Source organism: Rhinoderma darwinii, chromosome 6 (genome assembly GCF_050947455.1).
Source record: "Rhinoderma darwinii isolate aRhiDar2 chromosome 6, aRhiDar2.hap1, whole genome shotgun sequence".
In the NCBI taxonomy this organism is placed as follows: Eukaryota; Metazoa; Chordata; class Amphibia; order Anura; family Rhinodermatidae; genus Rhinoderma; species Rhinoderma darwinii.
In genome coordinates this window covers 888779-911875 of record NC_134692.1, presented here as the reverse complement: position 1 = coordinate 911875, position 23097 = coordinate 888779, and the positions used below count along the sequence as shown (strand labels likewise).

The following is a 23097-nucleotide window of genomic DNA, read 5'->3' as shown; positions in this document are numbered from 1 at the left end:
CCGCCACACACCACTGATGTCCTCTTACACATTATACCTCCACACACCACTGATGGCCTCTTACACATACCTCCACACACCACTGATGGCCTCTTACACATTATACCTCCACACACCACTGATGGCCTCTTACACATTATACCGCCACACACCACTGATGGCCTCTTACACATTATACCGCCACACACCACTGATGGCCTCTTACACATTATACCGCCACACACCACTGATGGCCTCTTACACATTATACCGCCACACACCACTGATGGCCTCTTACACATTATACCTCCACACACCACTGATGGCCTCTTACACATTATACCTCCACACACCACTGATGGCCTCTTACACATTATACCGCCTCCACACACCACTGATGGCCTCACACATTATACCGCCACACACCACTGATGGCCTCTTACACATTATACCGCCACACACCACTGATGGCCTCTTACACATTATACCGCCACACACCACTGATGGCCTCTTACACATTATACCGCCACACACCACTGATGGCCTCTTACACATTATTATACCGCCACACACCACTGATGGCCTCTTACACATTATGAAGACAAGAAACTCAACAAATTAACTCTTCACAAGTCGTTCCTGTTCATTGAGAAACATTCCAGGTGACGACCGCACGAAGAGAACGGAGGGAATGCCAAGAGTGCAAAGCCGTCAAAGCAAAAGGGGGCAACTGAAGAATGTAAAACATATTCTGGTTTGTTCAACACTTTTTTGTTACTACTTAATCCCATATGTTCTCAGTGTAATTTCCTGGGGACATGTAAAGCTATAAGGCCTCATTTACACAAGCGTGTGCGTTTTGCGCGCGCAAAAAACGCTGCGTTTTGCGCGCGCAAAATGCATTTGACAGCTCCGTGTGTCATCCGTGTATGATGCGCGGCTGCGTGATTTTCGCGCAGCCGCCATCATAGAGATGAGGCTAGTCGACGCCCGTCACTGTCCAAGGTGCTGAAAGAGCTAACTGATCGGCAGTAACTCTTTCAGCACCCTCGACAGTGAATGCCGATCACAATCTACACCAACCTGTGAATAAAAAAAGACGTTCACACTTACCATGAACTCCCTGCTTCCTCCAGTCCGGTCTCCCGGCCGTTGCCTTGGTGACGCGTCCCTCTCTTGTCATCCGGCCCCACCTCCCAGGATGACGCGGCAGGCCATGAGACCGCTGCAGCCTGTGATTGGCTGCAGCCTGTGCTTGGCCTGTGATTGGCTGCAGCTGTCACTTGGCCTGAATTGTCATCCCGGGAGGTCGGACTGGAGGAAGGAGCCGGGACTTATCGGTAAGTCCGAACTTCTGTTTTTTTTTTACACGTATATGTATATTGTGATCGAAAGTCACTGTCCATGGTGCTGAAACAGTTTAAGTCTTTCAGCACCGTGGGCAGTGACTGTCTCCTGACGTCGCGTACCCGAACATTTTTTGCCGAGTTCGGTCAAAACGAGTTCGGCCGAACCCGGTGAAGTTCGGTGCGCTCATCTCTAATTTGACACTCCGTTTGGATGTTTGTAAACAGAAAAGCACGTGGTGCTTTTATGTTTACATTCATCCTTTTGACAGCTCTTGCGTGATTTTCGCGCATGCAACGCAGTAGCGTCCGTGTGGCATGCGTTGTTTTCACGCACCCATTGACTTCAATGGGTGCGTGTTGCGTGAAAAACGCCCGATTATAGAACATGTCGTGAGTTTTACGCAACGCACTCACGCTGCGCAAAATTGACGCATCGTCTAAACTGCCCCATAGAGTAATATAGGTGCGTACGACATGCGTGAAAAGCACGCGCGTATATTACGCTCGTGTAAATGAGGCCTAAGGGTTATATGTACATACAGGAGGTATATAGGGGGTCACATGTACACACAGGAGGTATATAGGGGGTCGCATGTACACACAGGGGGTATACAGGAGGTTACATGTACACACAGGGGGTATATAGGAGGTTACATGTACACACAGGAGGTATATAGGGGGTCGCATGTACACACAGGAGGTATATAGGGGGTCGCATGTACACACAGGAGGTATATAGGGGGTCGCATGTACACACAGGAGGTATATAGGGGGTCGCATGTACACACAGGAGGTATATAGGGGGTCGCATGTACACACAGGCGGTATATAGGAGGTTACATGTACGCACAGGGGGTATATAGGAGGTTACATGTACGCACAGGGGGTATATAGGAGGTTACATGTACACACAAGGGGTATATAGGTTACATGTACACACAGGGGGTATATAGGTGGTCACATGTACACACAGGCAGTATATAGGTTACATGTACATACAGGGGGTATATAGGGGGTTACATGTACACACAGGGGGTATATAGGAGGTTACATGTACACACAGGGGGTATATAGGGGGTTACATGTACACACAGGGGGTATATAGGGGGTTACATGTACACACAGGGGGTATATAGGGGGTTACATGTACACACAGGGGGTATATAGGAGGTTACATGTACACACAGGCGGTATATAGGAGGTTACATGTACACACAGGCAGTATATAGGTTACATGCACACACAGGCGGTATACAGGAGGTTACATGTACATACAGGCGGTATATAGGGGGTTACATGTACACACAAGCGGTATATAGGGGGTTACATGTACACACAGGCGGTATATAGGGCGTTACATGTACACACAGGCGGTATATAGGGTGTTACATGCACACACAGGCGGTATATAGGAGGTTACATGCACACACAGGCGGTATACAGGAGGTTACATGTACATACAGGGGGTTACATGTACACACAGGCGGTATACAGGGGGTTACATGTACACACAGGCGGTATACAGGAGGTTACATGTACACAAAGGGGGTATACAGGCGGTTACATGTACATACAGGGGGTATACAGGCGGTTACATGTACATACAGGGGGTATATAGGAGGTTACATGTACATACAGGGGGTATATAGGGGGTTACATGTACACACAGGGGGTATATAGGAGGTTACATGTACATACAGGCGGTATATAGGAGGTTACATGTACATACAGGCGGTATATAGGAGGTTACATGTACATACAGGCGGTATATAGGAGGTTACATGTACATACAGGGGGTATATAGGAGGTTACATGTACATACAGGGGGTATACAGGAGGTTACATGTACACACAGGGGGTATACAGGAGGTTACATGTACACACAGGGGGTATACAGGAGGTTACATGTACACACAGGGGGTATACAGGAGGTTACATGTACATACAGGCGGTATACAGGAGGTTACATGTACACACAGGCGGTATACAGGAGGTTACATGTACACACAGGCGGTATACAGGAGGTTACATGTACACACAGGGGGTATATAGGAGGTTACATGTACATACAGGGGGTATACAGGAGGTTACATGTACACACAGGCGGTATACAGGAGGTTACATGTACATACAGGCGGTATATAGGAGGTTACATGTACATACAGGGGGTATATAGGAGGTTACATGTACATACAGGGGGTATATAGGAGGTTACATGTACATACAGGCGGTATATAGGAGGTTACATGTACATACAGGGGGTATATAGGAGGTTACATGTACATACAGGGGGTATATAGGAGGTTACATGTACATACAGGGGGTATATAGGAGGTTACATGTACATACAGGGGGTATATAGGAGGTTACATGTACATACAGGCGGTATATAGGAGGTTACATGTACATACAGGGGGTATATAGGAGGTTACATGTACATACAGGGGGTATATAGGAGGTTACATGTACACACAGGCGGTATATAGGGGGTTACATGTACACACAGGCGGTATATAGGGGGTTACATGTACACACAGGGGGTATATAGGAGGTTACATGTACACACAGGGGGTATATAGGAGGTTACATGTACACACAGGCGGTATATAGGGTGTTACATGTACACACAGGAGGTATATAGGAGGTTACATGCACACACAGGGGGTATATAGGAGGTTACATGTACACACAGGCGGTATATAGGGTGTTACATGTACACACAGGAGGTATATAGGAGGTTACATGCACACACAGGGGGTATATAGGAGGTTACATGCACGAACAGGGGGTATATAGGAGGTTACATGTACATACAGGGGGTATACAGGAGGTTACATGCACACACAGGAGGTATATAGGAGGTTACATGTACATACAGGGGGTATACAGGAGGTTACATGTACACACAGGGGGTATACAGGAGGTTACATGCACACACAGGGGGTATATAGGGGGTTACATGTACACACAGGCGGTATATAGGAGGTTACATGTACACACAGGAGGTATATAGGAGGTCACATGTACGAACAGGCGGTATATAGGAGGTTACATGTACATACAGGGGGTATATAGGAGGTTACATGTACATACAGGCGGTATATAGGAGGTCACATGTACATACAGGCGGTATATAGGGGGTTACATGTACACACAGGCGGTATATAGGGTGTTACATGCACACACAGGCGGTATACAGGAGGTTACATGTACATACAGGGGTATATAGGGAGTTACATGTACACACAGGGGGTATATAGGAGGTTACATGTACATACAGGGGGTATATAGGGGGTTACATGTACATACAGGGGGTATATAGGAGGTTACATGTACATACAGGGGGTATATAGGAGGTTACATGTACACACAGGGGGTATATAGGAGGTTACATGTACACACAGGCGGTATATAGGTTACATGTACACACAGGGGGTATATAGGGGGTTACATGTACACACAGGCGGTATATAGGAGGTTACATGTACACACAGGAGGTATATAGGAGGTTACATGTACATACAGGGGGTATATAGGAGGTTACATGTACATACAGGGGGTATATAGGAGGTTACATGTACATACAGGGGGTATATAGGGGGTTACATGTACACACAGGGGGTATATAGGAGGTTACATGTACACACAGGCGGTATATAGGAGGTTACATGTACATACAGGGGGTATATAGGAGGTTACATGTACACACAGGAGGTATATAGGAGGTTACATGTACACACAGGAGGTATATAGGAGGTTACATGTACACACAGGGGGTATATAGGAGGTTACATGTACATACAGGGGGTATATAGGAGGTTACATGTACATACAGGGGGTATATAGGAGGTTACATGTACATACAGGGGGTATATAGGAGGTTACATGTACATACAGGGGGTATATAGGGGGTTACATGCACACACAGGCGGTATACAGGAGGTTACATGTACACACAGGAGGTATATAGGAGGTCACATGTACGAACAGGCGGTATATAGGAGGTTACATGTACATACAGGGGGTATATAGGAGGTTACATGCACACACAGGCGGTATATAGGAGGTTACATGCACGAACAGGGGGTATATAGGAGGTTACACACCCTACACGATATTATTACCTCCGGCCGTGTCTCTCCTCGGTCCCCGGACATTCTCTCCTCCCGGCGCCCGCTGTCCACGGAAGATGAGGACGCACGTGACCAATCACATGATCTGCTTCGAGATGAGTCACGTGATTTACAGGCACAGTTATAAAGATTCCGGTCATGTCACCGATTCACAATATCCATGGGGTGGCGCTGTGCCGGGACTGAGAGGAATATATTATTCAGCAGGTGGCGCTGTGCCGGGACCGAGTGCATTGTGCAGAAGGTGGCGCTGTGCCGGGACTGATAGGAGCTCGGTGACCGGGAGGTGGCGCTGTGATGTGACTAAGGAATACGATGTCCAGCAGATGGCGCTGTGCCGGGACTGATAGGAAGGTGGCAGTGTGTTGGCTCCCCTAATATAATACAACCACACAATGTGCCCCCTAATATAATACAACCACACAATGTGCCCCCTAATATAATACAACCACACAATGTGCCCCCTAATATAATACAACCACACAATGTGCCCCCTAATATAATACAGCCACACACTGTGCCCGCTAATATAATACAACCACACAATGTGCCCCCTAATATAATACAACCACACAATGTGCCCCCTAATATAATACAGCCACACACTGTGCCCGCTAATATAATACAGCCCCACACTGTGCCCCCTAATATAATACAGCCCCACACTGTGCCCGCTAATATAATACAGCCACACAATGTGCCCCCTAATATAATACAACCACACAATGTGCCCCCTAATATAATACCTCCGCACACTGCGCCTCCTAATATAATACAGCCACACACTGTGCCCCCTAATATAATACAGCAACACACTGTGCCCGCTAATATAATACAGCAACACACTGTGCCCGCTAATATAATACTGCCACACACTGTGCCCCCTAATATAATACCTCCGCACACTGCGCCTCCTAATATAATACAACCACACAATGTGCCCCCTAATATAATACAGCCACACAATGTGCCCCCTAATATAATACAACCACACAATGTGCCCCCTAATATAATACCTCCGCACACTGCGCCTCCTAATATAATACAGCCACACACTGTGCCCCCTAATATAATACAGCAACACACTGTGCCCGCTAATATAATACAGCAACACACTGTGCCCGCTAATATAATACTGCCACACACTGTGCCCCCTAATATAATACCTCCGCACACTGTGCCCCCTAATATAATACAGCCCCACACTGTGCATCCTAATATAATACAGCCACACACTGTGCCCCCTAATATAATACAGCCACACACTGTGCCCGCTAATATAAACAGCCCCACACTGTGCCCCCTAATATAATACAGCCACACACTGTGCCCCCTAATATAATACAGCAACACACTGTGCCCCCTAATATAATACCTCCGCACACTGCGCCTCCTAATATAATACAACCACACAATGTGCCCCCTAATATAATACAGCAACACACTGTGCCCGCTAATATAATACAACCACACAATGTGCCCCCTAATATAATACCTCCGCACACTGCGCCTCCTAATATAATACAGCCCCACACTGTGCATCCTAATATAATACAGCCACACACTGTGCCCCCTAATATAATACAGCCACACACTGTGCCCGCTAATATAATACAGCCCCACACTGTGCCCCCTAATATAATACCTCCGCACACTGTGCCCCCTAATATAATACAGCCCCACACTGTGCATCCTAATATAATACAGCCACACACTGTGCCCCCTAATATAATACAGCCACACACTGTGCCCGCTAATATAAACAGCCCCACACTGTGCCCCCTAATATAATACAGCCACACACTGTGCCCGCTAATATAATACAGCAACACACTGTGCCCGCTAATATAATACAACCACACAATGTGCCCCCTAATATAATACCTCCGCACACTGCGCCTCCTAATATAATACAGCCACACACTGTGCCCCCTAATATAATACCTCCGCACACTGCGCCTCCTAATATAATACAACCACACAATGTGCCCCCTAATATAATACAGCAACACACTGTGCCCCCTAATATAATACAGCCACACACTGTGCCCGCTAATATAATACAGCCCCACACTGTGCCCCCTAATATAATACCTCCGCACACTGTGCCCCCTAATATAATACAGCCCCACACTGTGCATCCTAATATAATACAGCCACACAATGCGCCTCCTAATATAATACAGCCACACACTGTGCCCCCTAATATAATACAGCCACACACTGTGCCCGCTAATATAATACAGCCCCACACTGTGCCCCCTAATATAATACAGCCACACACTGTGCCCGCTAATATAATACAGCCCCACACTGTGCCCCCTAATATAATACAACCACACACTGTGCCCGCTAATATAATACAGCAACACACTGTGCCCGCTAATATAATACAACCACACAATGTGCCCCCTAATATAATACAACCACACAATGTGCCCCCTAATATAATACAACCACACAATGTGCCCCCTAATATAATACAGCCACACACTGTGCCCGCTAATATAATACAGCCCCACACTGTGCCCCCTAATATAATACAGCCCCACACTGTGCCCGCTAATATAATACAGCCACACAATGTGCCCCCTAATATAATACAACCACACAATGTGCCCCCTAATATAATACCTCCGCACACTGCGCCTCCTAATATAATACAGCCACACACTGTGCCCCCTAATATAATACAGCAACACACTGTGCCCGCTAATATAATACAGCAACACACTGTGCCCGCTAATATAATACAGCCACACACTGTGCAACCTAATATAATACCTCCGCACACTGCGCCTCCTAATATAATACAACCACACAATGTGCCCCCTAATATAATACAGCAACACACTGTGCCCGCTAATATAATACAACCACACAATGTGCCCCCTAATATAATACCTCCGCACACTGCGCCTCCTAATATAATACAGCCCCACACTGTGCATCCTAATATAATACAGCCACACACTGTGCCCCCTAATATAATACAGCCACACACTGTGCCCGCTAATATAATACAGCCCCACACTGTGCCCCCTAATATAATACCTCCGCACACTGTGCCCCCTAATATAATACAGCCCCACACTGTGCATCCTAATATAATACAGCCACACACTGTGCCCCCTAATATAATACAGCCACACACTGTGCCCGCTAATATAAACAGCCCCACACTGTGCCCCCTAATATAATACAGCCACACACTGTGCCCGCTAATATAATACAGCAACACACTGTGCCCGCTAATATAATACAACCACACAATGTGCCCCCTAATATAATACCTCCGCACACTGCGCCTCCTAATATAATACAGCCACACACTGTGCCCCCTAATATAATACCTCCGCACACTGCACCTCCTAATATAATACAACCACACAATGTGCCCCCTAATATAATACAGCAACACACTGTGCCCCCTAATATAATACAGCCACACACTGTGCCCGCTAATATAATACAGCCCCACACTGTGCCCCCTAATATAATACCTCCGCACACTGTGCCCCCTAATATAATACAGCCCCACACTGTGCATCCTAATATAATACAGCCACACAATGCGCCTCCTAATATAATACAGCCACACACTGTGCCCCCTAATATAATACAGCCACACACTGTGCCCGCTAATATAATACAGCCCCACACTGTGCCCCCTAATATAATACAGCCACACACTGTGCCCGCTAATATAATACAGCCCCACACTGTGCCCCCTAATATAATACAACCACACACTGTGCCCGCTAATATAATACAGCAACACACTGTGCCCGCTAATATAATACAACCACACAATGTGCCCCCTAATATAATACCTCCGCACACTGCGCCTCCTAATATAATACAGCCACACACTGTGCCCCCTAATATAATACCTCCGCACACTGCGCCTCCTAATATAATACAACCACACAATGTGCCCCCTAATATAATACAGCAACACACTGTGCCCGCTAATAGAATACAACCACACAATGTGCCCCCTAATATAATACCTCCGCACACTGCGCCTCCTAATATAATACAGCCCCACACTGTGCCCCCTAATATAATACCTCCGCACACTGTGCCCCCTAATATAATACAGCAACACAATGTGCCTCCTAATATAATACAACCACACAACGTGCCCCCTAATATAATACAGTAACACACTGTGCCCCCTAATATAATACAGCCACACAATGCGCCTCCTAATATAATACAGCCACACACTGCGCCCCCTAATATAATACAGCCACACAATGCGCCTCCTAATATAATACAGCCACACACTGTGCCCCCTAATATAATACTGCCACACACTGTGCCCCCTAATATAATACAGCCACACAATGCGCCTCCTAATATAATACCTCCGCACACTGCGCCTCCTAATATAATACAGCCACACATTGTGCCCCCTAATATAATACAACCACACAATGTGCCCCCTAATATAATACAGTAACACACTGCGCCTCCTAATATAATACAGCCACACACTGTGCCCCCTAATATAATACAGCCACACAATGTGCCCCCTAATATAATACAGTAACACACTGTGCCTCCTAATATAATACAACCACACAATGTGCCCCCTAATATAATACAGTAACACACTGTGCCTCATAATATAATACAGCCACACAATGTGCCCCCTAATATAATACAGTAACACACTGCGCCTCCTAATATAATACAGCCACACAATGTGCCTCCTAATATAATACAGTAACACACTGCGCCTCCTAATATAATACAGCCACACAATGTGCCTCATAATATAATACAGTAACACACTGCGCCTCCTAATATAATACAGCCACACACTGTGCCCCCTAATATAATACTGCCACACACTGTGCCCACTAATATAATACAGCCACACAATGCGCCTCCTAATATAATACCTCCGCACACTGCGCCTCCTAATATAATACAGCCACACAATGCGCCTCCTAATATAATACAGCCACACACTGTGCCCCTAATATAATACCTCCGCACACTGTGCATCCTAATATAATATAGCCACACAATGCCCCTCCTAATATAATACAACCACACAATGTGCCCCCTAATATAATACCTCCGCACACTGTGCCCCCTAATATAATACAGCAACACAATGTGCCTCCTAATATAATACCTCCGCACACTGCGCCTCCTAATATAATACAGCCACACAATGTGCCCCCTAATATAATACAGCAACACACTGCGCCCCCTAATATAATACAGCCACACACTGTGCCCGCTAATATAATACAGCCACACACTGCACCCCCTAATATAATACAGCCCCACACTGTGCATCCTAATATAATACAGCAACACAATGTGCCTCCTAATATAATACCTCCGCACACTCCGCCCCTAATATAATACAGCCACACAATGCGCCTCCTAATATAATACAGCCACACACTGTGCCCCCTAATATAATACAGCCACACACTGTGCCCCCTAATATAATACAGCAACACAATGTGCCTCCTAATATAATACCTCCGCACACTCCGCCCCTAATATAATACAGCCACACAATGCGCCTCCTAATATAATACAGCCACACACTGTGCCCCCTAATATAATACAGCCACACACTGTGCCCGCTAATATAATACAGCCACACAATGCGCCTCCTAATATAATACAGCTACACAATGCGCCTCTTAATATAATACCTCCGCACACTGCGCCTCCTAATATAATACAGCCACACACTGTGCCCCCTAATATAATACAACCACACAATGTGCCCCCTAATATAATACAGCCACACACTGTGCCCCCTAATATAATACAGCCACACAATGCGCCTCCTAATATAATACAGCCACACACTGTGCCCCCTAATATAATACAGCCACACACTGTGCCCGCTAATATAATACAGCAACACAATGTGCCTCCTAATATAATACAGCCACACACTGTGCCCGCTAATATAATACAGCCCCACACTGTGCCCCCTAATATAATACAGCCACACACTGTGCCTCCTAATATAATACAGGAACACAATGTGCCTCCTAATATAATACAGCCCCACACTGTGCCCCCTAATATAATACAGCCACACACTGTGCCCCCTAATATAATACAGCATCACAATGTGCCTCCTAATATAATACAGCCACACACTGCGCCCCCTAATATAATACAGCCCCACACTGTGCATCCTAATATAATACAGCCACACAATGCGCCTCCTAATATAATACAGCCACACACTGTGCCCCCTAATATAATACAGCCACACACTGTGCCCGCTAATATAATACAGCCACACAATGTGCCTCCTAATATAATACAGCCACACAATGTGCCTCTTAATATAATACCTCCGCACACTGCGCCTCCTAATATAATACAGCCACACACTGTGCCCCCTAATATAATACAGCCACACACTGTGCATCCTAATATAATACAACCACACAATGTGCCCCCTAATATAATACCTCCGCACACTGCGCCTCCTAATATAATACAGCCACACAATGTGCCCCCTAATATAATACAGCAACACACTGCGCCCCCTAATATAATACAGCCACACACTGTGCCCGCTAATATAATACAGCAACACAATGTGCCTCCTAATATAATACAGCAACACACTGCGCCCCCTAATATAATACAGCCCCACACTGTGCATCCTAATATAATACAGCAACACAATGTGCCTCCTAATATAATACCTCCGCACACTCCGCCCCTAATATAATACAGCCACACAATGCGCCCCCTAATATAATACAGCCACACACTGTGCCCCCTAATATAATACAGCCACACACTGTGCCCGCTAATATAATACAGCCACACAATGCGCCTCCTAATATAATACCTCCGCACACTCCGCCCCTAATATAATACAGCCACACAATGCGCCTCCTAATATAATACAGCCACACACTGTGCCCGCTAATATAATACAGCCACACACTGCGCCCCCTAATATAATACAGCAACACACTGTGCCCGCTAATATAATACAGCCACACACTGTGCCCGCTAATATAATACAGCCACACAATGCGCCTCCTAATATAATACAGCCACACAATGCGCCTCTTAATATAATACCTCCGCACACTGCGCCTCCTAATATAATACAGCCACACACTGTGCCCCCTAATATAATACAGCCACACACTGCGCCCCCTAATATAATACAGCCCCACACTGTGCATCCTAATATAATACAGCCACACAATGCGCCTCCTAATATAATACAGCCACACACTGTGCCCCCTAATATAATACAGCCACACACTGTGCCCGCTAATATAATACAGCAACACAATGTGCCTCCTAATATAATACAGCCACACACTGTGCCCGCTAATATAATACAGCCACACAATGTGCCTCCTAATATAATACAGCCACACACTGCGCCCCCTAATATAATACAGCCACACACTGCGCCCCCTAATATAATACAGCCACACACTGTGCCCCCTAATATAATACAGCCACACACTGCGCCCCCTAATATAATACAGCCACACACTGTGCCTCCTAATATAATACAGCCACACCCTGTGCCCCCTAATATAATACCTCCGCACACTGTGCCCCTAATATAATACAGCCCCACACTGTGCATCCTAATATAATACAGCCACACAATGTGCCTCCTAATATAATACAGCAACACACTGCGCCCCCTAATATAATACAGCCACACAATGTGCCTCCTAATATAATACAGCAACACAATGTGCCTCCTAATATAATACAGTATTACACTGTGCCTCCTAATATAATACAGCCACACACTGCGCCCCCTAATATAATACAGTAACACACTGTGCCTCCTAATATAATACAGCAACACAATGTGCCTCCTAATATAATACAGTAACACACTGTGCCTCCTAATATAATACAGCAACACAATGTGCCTCCTAATATAATACAGCAACACAATGTGCCTCCTAATATAATACAGCAACACAATGTGCCTCCTAATATAATACAGTAACACAATGTGCCTCCTAATATAATACAGTATTACACTGTGCCTCCTAATATAATACAGCCACACACTGCGCCCCCTAATATAATACAGTAACACACTGTGCCTCCTAATATAATACAGCAACACAATGTGCCTCCTAATATAATACAGCAACACAATGTGCCTCCTAATATAATACAGCAAGACAATGTGTCTCCTAATAATACAGCAACACAATGTGCCTCCTAATATAATACAGTAACACACTGTGCCTCCTAATATAATACAGCAACACAATGTGCCTCCTAATATAATGAAGCAACACAATGTGCCTCCTAATATAATACAGCCACACAATGTGCCTCCTAATATAATGAAGCAACACAATGTGCCTCCTAATATAATACAGCAACACAATGTGCCTCCTAATATAATACAGTAACACAATGTGCCTCCTAATATAATACAGCAACACAATGTGCCTCCTAATATAATACAGCCACACACTGTGCCTCCTAATATAATACAGCAACACAATGTGCCTCCTAATATAATACAGCAACACAATGTGCCTCCTAATATAATACAGCAACACAATGTGCCTCCTAATATAATACAGCCACACACTGTGCCCCCTAATATAATACTGCCACACACTGTGCCCCCTAATATAATACAGCCACACAATGCGCCTCCTAATATAATACCTCCGCACACTGCGCCTCCTAATATAATACAGCCACACATTGTGCCCCCTAATATAATACAACCACACAATGTGCCCCCTAATATAATACAGTAACACACTGCGCCTCCTAATATAATACAGCCACACACTGTGCCCCCTAATATAATACAGCCACACAATGTGCCCCCTAATATAATACAGTAACACACTGTGCCTCCTAATATAATACAACCACACAATGTGCCCCCTAATATAATACAGTAACACACTGCGCCTCCTAATATAATACAGCCACACAATGTGCCTCCTAATATAATACAGTAACACACTGCGCCTCCTAATATAATACAGCCACACAATGTGCCTCATAATATAATACAGTAACACACTGCGCCTCCTAATATAATACAGCCACACACTGTGCCCCCTAATATAATACTGCCACACACTGTGCCCACTAATATAATACAGCCACACAATGCGCCTCCTAATATAATACCTCCGCACACTGCGCCTCCTAATATAATACAGCCACACAATGCGCCTCCTAATATAATACAGCCACACACTGTGCCCCTAATATAATACCTCCGCACACTGCGCCTCCTAATATAATACAACCACACAATGTGCCCCCTAATATAATACCTCCGCACACTGCGCCTCCTAATATAATACAGCCACACAATGTGCCCCCTAATATAATACAGCAACACACTGCGCCCCCTAATATAATACAGCCACACACTGTGCCCGCTAATATAATACAGCCACACACTGCACCCCCTAATATAATACAGCCCCACACTGTGCATCCTAATATAATACAGCAACACAATGTGCCTCCTAATATAATACCTCCGCACACTCCGCCCCTAATATAATACAGCCACACAATGCGCCTCCTAATATAATACAGCCACACACTGTGCCCCCTAATATAATACAGCCACACACTGTGCCCCCTAATATAATACAGCAACACAATGTGCCTCCTAATATAATACCTCCGCACACTCCGCCCCTAATATAATACAGCCACACAATGCGCCTCCTAATATAATACAGCCACACACTGTGCCCCCTAATATAATACAGCCACACACTGTGCCCGCTAATATAATACAGCCACACAATGCGCCTCCTAATATAATACAGCTACACAATGCGCCTCTTAATATAATACCTCCGCACACTGCGCCTCCTAATATAATACAGCCACACACTGTGCCCCCTAATATAATACAACCACACAATGTGCCCCCTAATATAATACAGCCACACACTGTGCCCCCTAATATAATACAGCCACACAATGTGCCTCCTAATATAATACAGCCACACACTGTGCCCCCTAATATAATACAGCCACACACTGTGCCCGCTAATATAATACAGCAACACAATGTGCCTCCTAATATAATACAGCCACACACTGTGCCCGCTAATATAATACAGCCCCACACTGTGCCCCCTAATATAATACAGCCACACACTGTGCCTCCTAATATAATACAGGAACACAATGTGCCTCCTAATATAATACAGCCCCACACTGTGCCCCCTAATATAATACAGCCACACACTGTGCCCCCTAATATAATACAGCATCACAATGTGCCTCCTAATATAATACAGCCACACACTGCGCCCCCTAATATAATACAGCCCCACACTGTGCATCCTAATATAATACAGCCACACAATGCGCCTCCTAATATAATACAGCCACACACTGTGCCCCCTAATATAATACAGCCACACACTGTGCCCGCTAATATAATACAGCAACACAATGTGCCTCCTAATATAATACAGCCACACACTGTGCCCGCTAATATAATACAGCCACACAATGTGCCTCCTAATATAATACAGCCACACAATGTGCCTCTTAATATAATACCTCCGCACACTGCGCCTCCTAATATAATACAGCCACACACTGTGCCCCCTAATATAATACAGCCACACACTGTGCATCCTAATATAATACAGCAACACAATGTGCCTCCTAATATAATACAACCACACAATGTGCCCCCTAATATAATACCTCCGCACACTGCGCCTCCTAATATAATACAGCCACACAATGTGCCCCCTAATATAATACAGCAACACACTGCGCCCCCTAATATAATACAGCCACACACTGTGCCCGCTAATATAATACAGCAACACAATGTGCCTCCTAATATAATACAGCAACACACTGCGCCCCCTAATATAATACAGCCCCACACTGTGCATCCTAATATAATACAGCAACACAATGTGCCTCCTAATATAATACAGTAACACACTGTGCCTCATAATATAATACAGCCACACAATGTGCCCCCTAATATAATACAGTAACACACTGCGCCTCCTAATATAATACAGCCACACAATGTGCCTCCTAATATAATACAGCCACACAATGTGCCCCCTAATATAATACAGCCACACACTGTGCCCCCTAATATAATACAGCCACACACTGTGCCCGCTAATATAATACAGCCACACAATGCGCCTCCTAATATAATACAGCCACACAATGCGCCTCTTAATATAATACCTCCGCACACTGCGCCTCCTAATATAATACAGCCACACACTGTGCCCCCTAATATAATACAGCCACACACTGCGCCCCCTAATATAATACAGCCCCACACTGTGCATCCTAATATAATACAGCCACACAATGCGCCTCCTAATATAATACAGCCACACACTGTGCCCCCTAATATAATACAGCCACACACTGTGCCCGCTAATATAATACAGCAACACAATGTGCCTCCTAATATAATACAGCCACACACTGTGCCCGCTAATATAATACAGCCACACAATGTGCCTCCTAATATAATACAGCCACACACTGCGCCCCCTAATATAATACAGCCACACACTGCGCCCCCTAATATAATACAGCCACACACTGTGCCTCCTAATATAATACAGCCACACCCTGTGCCCCCTAATATAATACCTCCGCACACTGTGCCCCTAATATAATACAGCCCCACACTGTGCATCCTAATATAATACAGCCACACAATGTGCCTCCTAATATAATACAGTAACACACTGCGCCCCCTAATATAATACAGCCACACAATGTGCCTCCTAATATAATACAGCAACACAATGTGCCTCCTAATATAATACAGTAACACACTGTGCCTCCTAATATAATACAGCAACACAATGTGCCTCCTAATATAATACAGCAACACAATGTGCCTCCTAATATAATACAGTAACACAATGTGCCTCCTAATATAATACAGCCACACAATGTGCCTCCTAATATAATACAGTAACACAATGTGCCTCCTAATATAATACAGTATTACACTGTGCCTCCTAATATAATACAGCCACACACTGCGCCCCCTAATATAATACAGTAACACACTGTGCCTCCTAATATAATACAGCAACACAATGTGCCTCCTAATATAATACAGCAACACAATGTGCCTCCTAATATAATACAGCAACACACTGTGCCCCCTAATATAATACCTCCGCACACTGTGCCCGCTAATATAAACAGCCCCACACTGTGCCCCCTAATATAATACAGCAACACAATGTGCCTCCTAATATAATACAGCAACACAATGTGCCTCCTAATATAATACAGCAACACAATGTGCCTCCTAATATAATGAAGCAACACAATGTGCCTCCTAATATAATACAGCAACACAATGTGCCTCCTAATATAATACAGCCACACAATGTGCCCCCTAATATAATACAGTAACACACTGTGCCTCCTAATATAATACAGCCACACAATGTGCCTCCTAATATAATACAGCAACACAATGTGCCTCCTAATATAATACAGCCACACAATGTGCCTCCTAATATAATACAGCAACACAATGTGCCTCCTAATATAATACAGCAACACAATGTGCCTCCTAATATAATACAGTAACACAATGTGCCTCCTAATATAATACAGCCACACAATGTGCCTCCTAATATAATACAGTAACACAATGTGCCTCCTAATATAATACAGCCACACACTGCGCCCCCTAATATAATACAGTAACACACTGTGCCTCCTAATATAATACAGCAACACAATGTGCCTCCTAATATAATACAGCAACACAATGTGCCTCCTAATATAATACAGTAACACAATGTGCCTCCTAATATAATGAAGCAACACAATGTGCCTCCTAATATAATACAGCCACACAATGTGCCTCCTAATATAATGAAGCAACACAATGTGCCTCCTAATATAATACAGCAACACAATGTGCCTCCTAATATAATACAGCAACACAATGTGCCTCCTAATATAATACAGCAACACAATGTGCCTCCTAATATAATACAGCAACACAATGTGCCTCCTAATATAATACAGCAACACAATGTGCCTCCTAATATAATACAGCAACACAATGTGCCTCCTAATATAATACAGCCACACACTGTGCCTCCTAATATAATACAGCAGCACAATATGCCTCCTAATATAATACAGCAGTACACTGTGCCCGCTAATATAATAAAGCCACACACTGTGCCCCCTAATATAATACCGCCACACACTGCACCCCTAATATAATATAGCCACACCCTGTGCCCCCTAATGAAATACTGCCACACACTGTGCCCGCTGATATAATACAGCCACACACTGTGCCTCCTAATATAATACAGCCACACACTGTGCCTCATAATATAATACAGCAACACAATGTGCCTCCTAATATAATACAACCACACACTGTGCCCCCTAATATAATACAACCACACACTGTGCCTCCTAATATAATACAGCCACACACTGTGCCCCCTAATATAATACAGCCACACACTGTGCCTCGTAATATAATACAGCCACACACTGTGCCTCCTAATATAATACAGCAACACACTGTGCCTCCTAATATAATACAACCACACACTGTGCCTCCTAATATAATACAGCCACACACTGTGCCCCCTAATATAATACAGCCACACACTGTGCCTCGTAATATAATACAGCCACACACTGTGCCTCCTAATATAATACAGCAACACACTGTGCCTCCTAATATAATACAGCAACACAATGTGCCTCCTAATATAATACAGTAACACACTGTGCCTCCTAATATAATACAGCAACACACTGCGCCTCCTAATATAATACAGCCACACAATGTGTCTCCTAATATAATACAGCCACACACTGCGCCCCCTAATATAATACAGCCACACACTGTGCCTCCTAATATAATACAGCCACACAATGTGCCTCCTAATATAATACCGCCACACACTGTGCCCGCTAATATAATACAGTAACACACTGTGCCCCCTAATATAATATAGCCACACCCTGTGCCCCCTAATGAAATACTGCCACACACTGTGCCCGCTGATATAATACAAACACACACTGCGCCCCCTAATATAATACAGCAACACACTGTGCCTCCTAATATAATACCGCCACACACTGCACCCCTAATATAATATAGCCACACCCTGTGCCCCCTAATGAAATACTGCCACACACTGTGCCCGCTGATATAATACAAACACACACTGCGCATCCTAATATAATAATGCCACACACTGTGTCTCCTAATATAATACCTCCACACACTATGCCCCCTAATATAATATTGCCACACACTGTGCCCCCTAATATAATACTGACACACACTGCGCCTCCTAATATAATATAGCCACCCATTGCGCCCCCTAATATAATACCTCCAAACACTGCGCCCCCTAATATAATACCACCGCACACTGTGCCTCCTAATATAATATAGCCACACACTGCGCCCCCTAATATAATACAGCAACACACTGTGCCTCCTAAAATAATACAAAAACACACTGTGCCACCTAATATAATACAGCCACACACTGTGCCACCTAATATAATACCTACACACACTGTGCCTCCTAATATAATATAGTCACACACTGTGCCCCCTAATATAATAACGCCACGCACTGTACCACCCAATATATATCTACACACACACTGTGCCCCCTAATATAATACAGCCACACACTGTGCCCCCTAATATAATATTGCCACACACTGTCACCCCTAATATAAACCTACACACACTGCGCCCCCTAATATAATACAGCCACACACTGTGCCCCCTTATATAATATTGCCACACACTGTGCCCCCTAACATAATACTGCCACACACTGTGCCTCCTAATATAATATAGCCACACACACTGTGCCTCCTAATATAATATAGCCACCCATTGCGCCCCCTAATATAATACAGCCCCACACTGTGCCCCCTAATATAATACCTCCACAAACTGCGCCCCCTAATGTAATACCACCGCACACTGTGCCTTCTAATATAATATAGCCACACACTGTGCCCCCTAATATAATACAGCTACACACTGCGCCCCCTAATATAATACAGCAACACACTGCGCCCCCTAATATAATACCTCCGCACACTGCGCCTCCTAATATAATACAGCAACACAATGCGCCTCCTAATATAATACAGTAACATACTGTGCCTCCTAATATAATATAGCCACACACTGTGCCTCCTAATATAATACAGCAACACACTGTGCCTCCTAATATAATACAGCAACACACTGTTCCTCCTAATATAATACAGCCACATACTGTGCCTCCTAATATAATATAGCCACACACTGTGACCCCTAATATATACCTACCCACACTGCGCCCCCTAATATAATATAGCCACACACTGTGTGCCCTAATATAATATTGCCACACACAGTGCCCCCTAATATAATACAGCCACACACTGTACCCCCTAATATAATATTGCAACATACTGTGGCTCCTAAAATAATACTGCCTTACATTGTACCCTCTAATATAATACAGTCACACACTGTGCCCTTTAATATAATACTGCCACACACTGTGCCCTTTAATATAATACTGCCACACACTGTGCCCTTTAATATAATACTGCCACACACTGTGCCCCCTAATATAATACTGCCACACACTGTGCCCTTTAATATAATACTGCCACACACTGCACCCCCTAATATAATACAGCCAAAAACTGTGCCCCCTAATATAATACAGCCGCACACTGTGCCCCCTAATATAATACAGCCGCACACTGTGCCCCCTAATATAAAACAGCCACACACTGTGCCTCCTAATATAATACAGCCACACACTGCGCCTCCTAATATAATACAGCCACACAATGCGCCCCCAAATATAATACAGCCACACACTGTGCAACCTAATATACTATTTCCACACACTGTGCCTCCTAATATAATACAGCCACACACTGTGCCTCCTAATATAATACAGCCACACACTGTGCCCCCTAATATATACATCTACACATTGTGCCTCCTAATATAATACAGCCACACACTGTGCCTCCTAATATAATATAATATAATATAATATAATATAGCCACACACTGTGCCCCCTAATAGATACCTCCAAACACTGTGCCTCCTAATATAATACAGCCACACACTGTGCCTCCTAATATACTATAGCCACACACTGTGCCCCATAATATAATACAGCCACACACTGTGCCCCCGGATATAATATAGCCACACACTGTGTCTCCTAATATAGTACAGAAATACACTATGCCCCCTAATATAATACAGAAACACACGGTGCCCCCTAATATAATACAGCCACACACTGTGCCCCCTAATATAATACAGCCACACACTGTGCAACCTAATATAATATTGCCACACACTGTGCCCCCTAAAATAATACTGCCACACATTGTACCCTCTAATATAATACAGACACACACTGTGCCCCCTAATATAATACTACCATACACTGTGCCTTCTAGAATAATACTGCCACACACTGTGCCCTCTAATATAAGGACTGCCACACACTGTGCCCCTAATATAATACAGCCACACACTGTGCCCATATAAAGAATATCACCACAAATTGTACCCACTAAAATATTACTGCCACACACTGTGGCTCCTAAAATAATACTGCCACACTGTGCCCCTAATATAATACTGCAACACACTGTGGCTCCTAAAATAATTCTGCCTTACATTGTACCCTCTAATATAATACACCCACACACTGTGCACCCCAAATATAATACTGCCCAACACTCTGCCCCCTAATATAATACTGCCACACACTGTGCCACCTACTATAATACTGCCACACACTGTGCCCTTTAATATAATACTGCCACACACTGTGTCCCTAAAATAATACTGCCACACACTGTGCCACCTACTATAATACTGCCACACACTGTGCCCCCTAATATAATACTGTCACACACTGTGCCCCCTAATATAATACTGCCACACACTGCGCCCCCTAATATAATACAGCCACACACTGTGCCCCCTAATATAATATAGCCACACACTGCGCCCCCTAATATAATACTGCCACACACTGTGCCCCCTAATATAATACTGCCACACACTGCGCCCCCTAATATAATACTGCCACACACTGCGCCCCCTAATATAATACAGCCACACACTGCGCCCCCTAATATAATACTGCCACACACCGTTTCCCTAAAATAATACTTATGCAAAAGTATTTGTGAAAGTGTCTGTGGATAATTTTTACACGTGCACCTATCTCACTACGCTCCTATCATATACACAGTCAAACAATTAGATTTGTAGCAGGATATGCACAATAACGACACCTTACTTGGGCTTAGAACTCATGAAAAGATGAACTCACAACTGCAAGTCGCTTCAATAGGATAAATTCTAGTCCTTTTTTATTTTTCCTTTTTTCTTATTTCAATGTTTAGAACGCTGAGCTCTCCTTCTCATGCCCCCTCACCTTGTCACAACATTTCCAGAGACCACGTCCCCTTACTCATGTGTGCAGGTGAAGCAGGATGGAGTGTCTTAAATAGTTGTAAAAACATTACACATATATAAATATATAGTAGATATATACAAGTA

At 44.3% G+C, this 23097-nt stretch overlaps 1 protein-coding gene across 3 annotated transcripts in view; it reads right to left on the bottom strand.

Annotated features, from left to right (window-relative positions):
- Nucleotides 1–5571, bottom strand: part of CCDC93 (CCC complex scaffolding subunit CCDC93) — a 49511-nt gene extending 43940 nt beyond the window's left edge. For 2 of the 3 annotated variants that reach the window (XM_075828978.1, XM_075828980.1), the window contains exon 1: nt 5435–5571. In XM_075828978.1, the coding sequence (XP_075685093.1) occupies nt 5435–5485 (51 nt within the window). In that variant the 5' untranslated portion in view covers nt 5486–5571. The remainder of the gene's footprint in view (nt 1–5434) is intronic. The other variant, XM_075828979.1, reaches the window with a different exon arrangement.
- Nucleotides 5572–23097: the final 17526 nt, after the last annotated feature.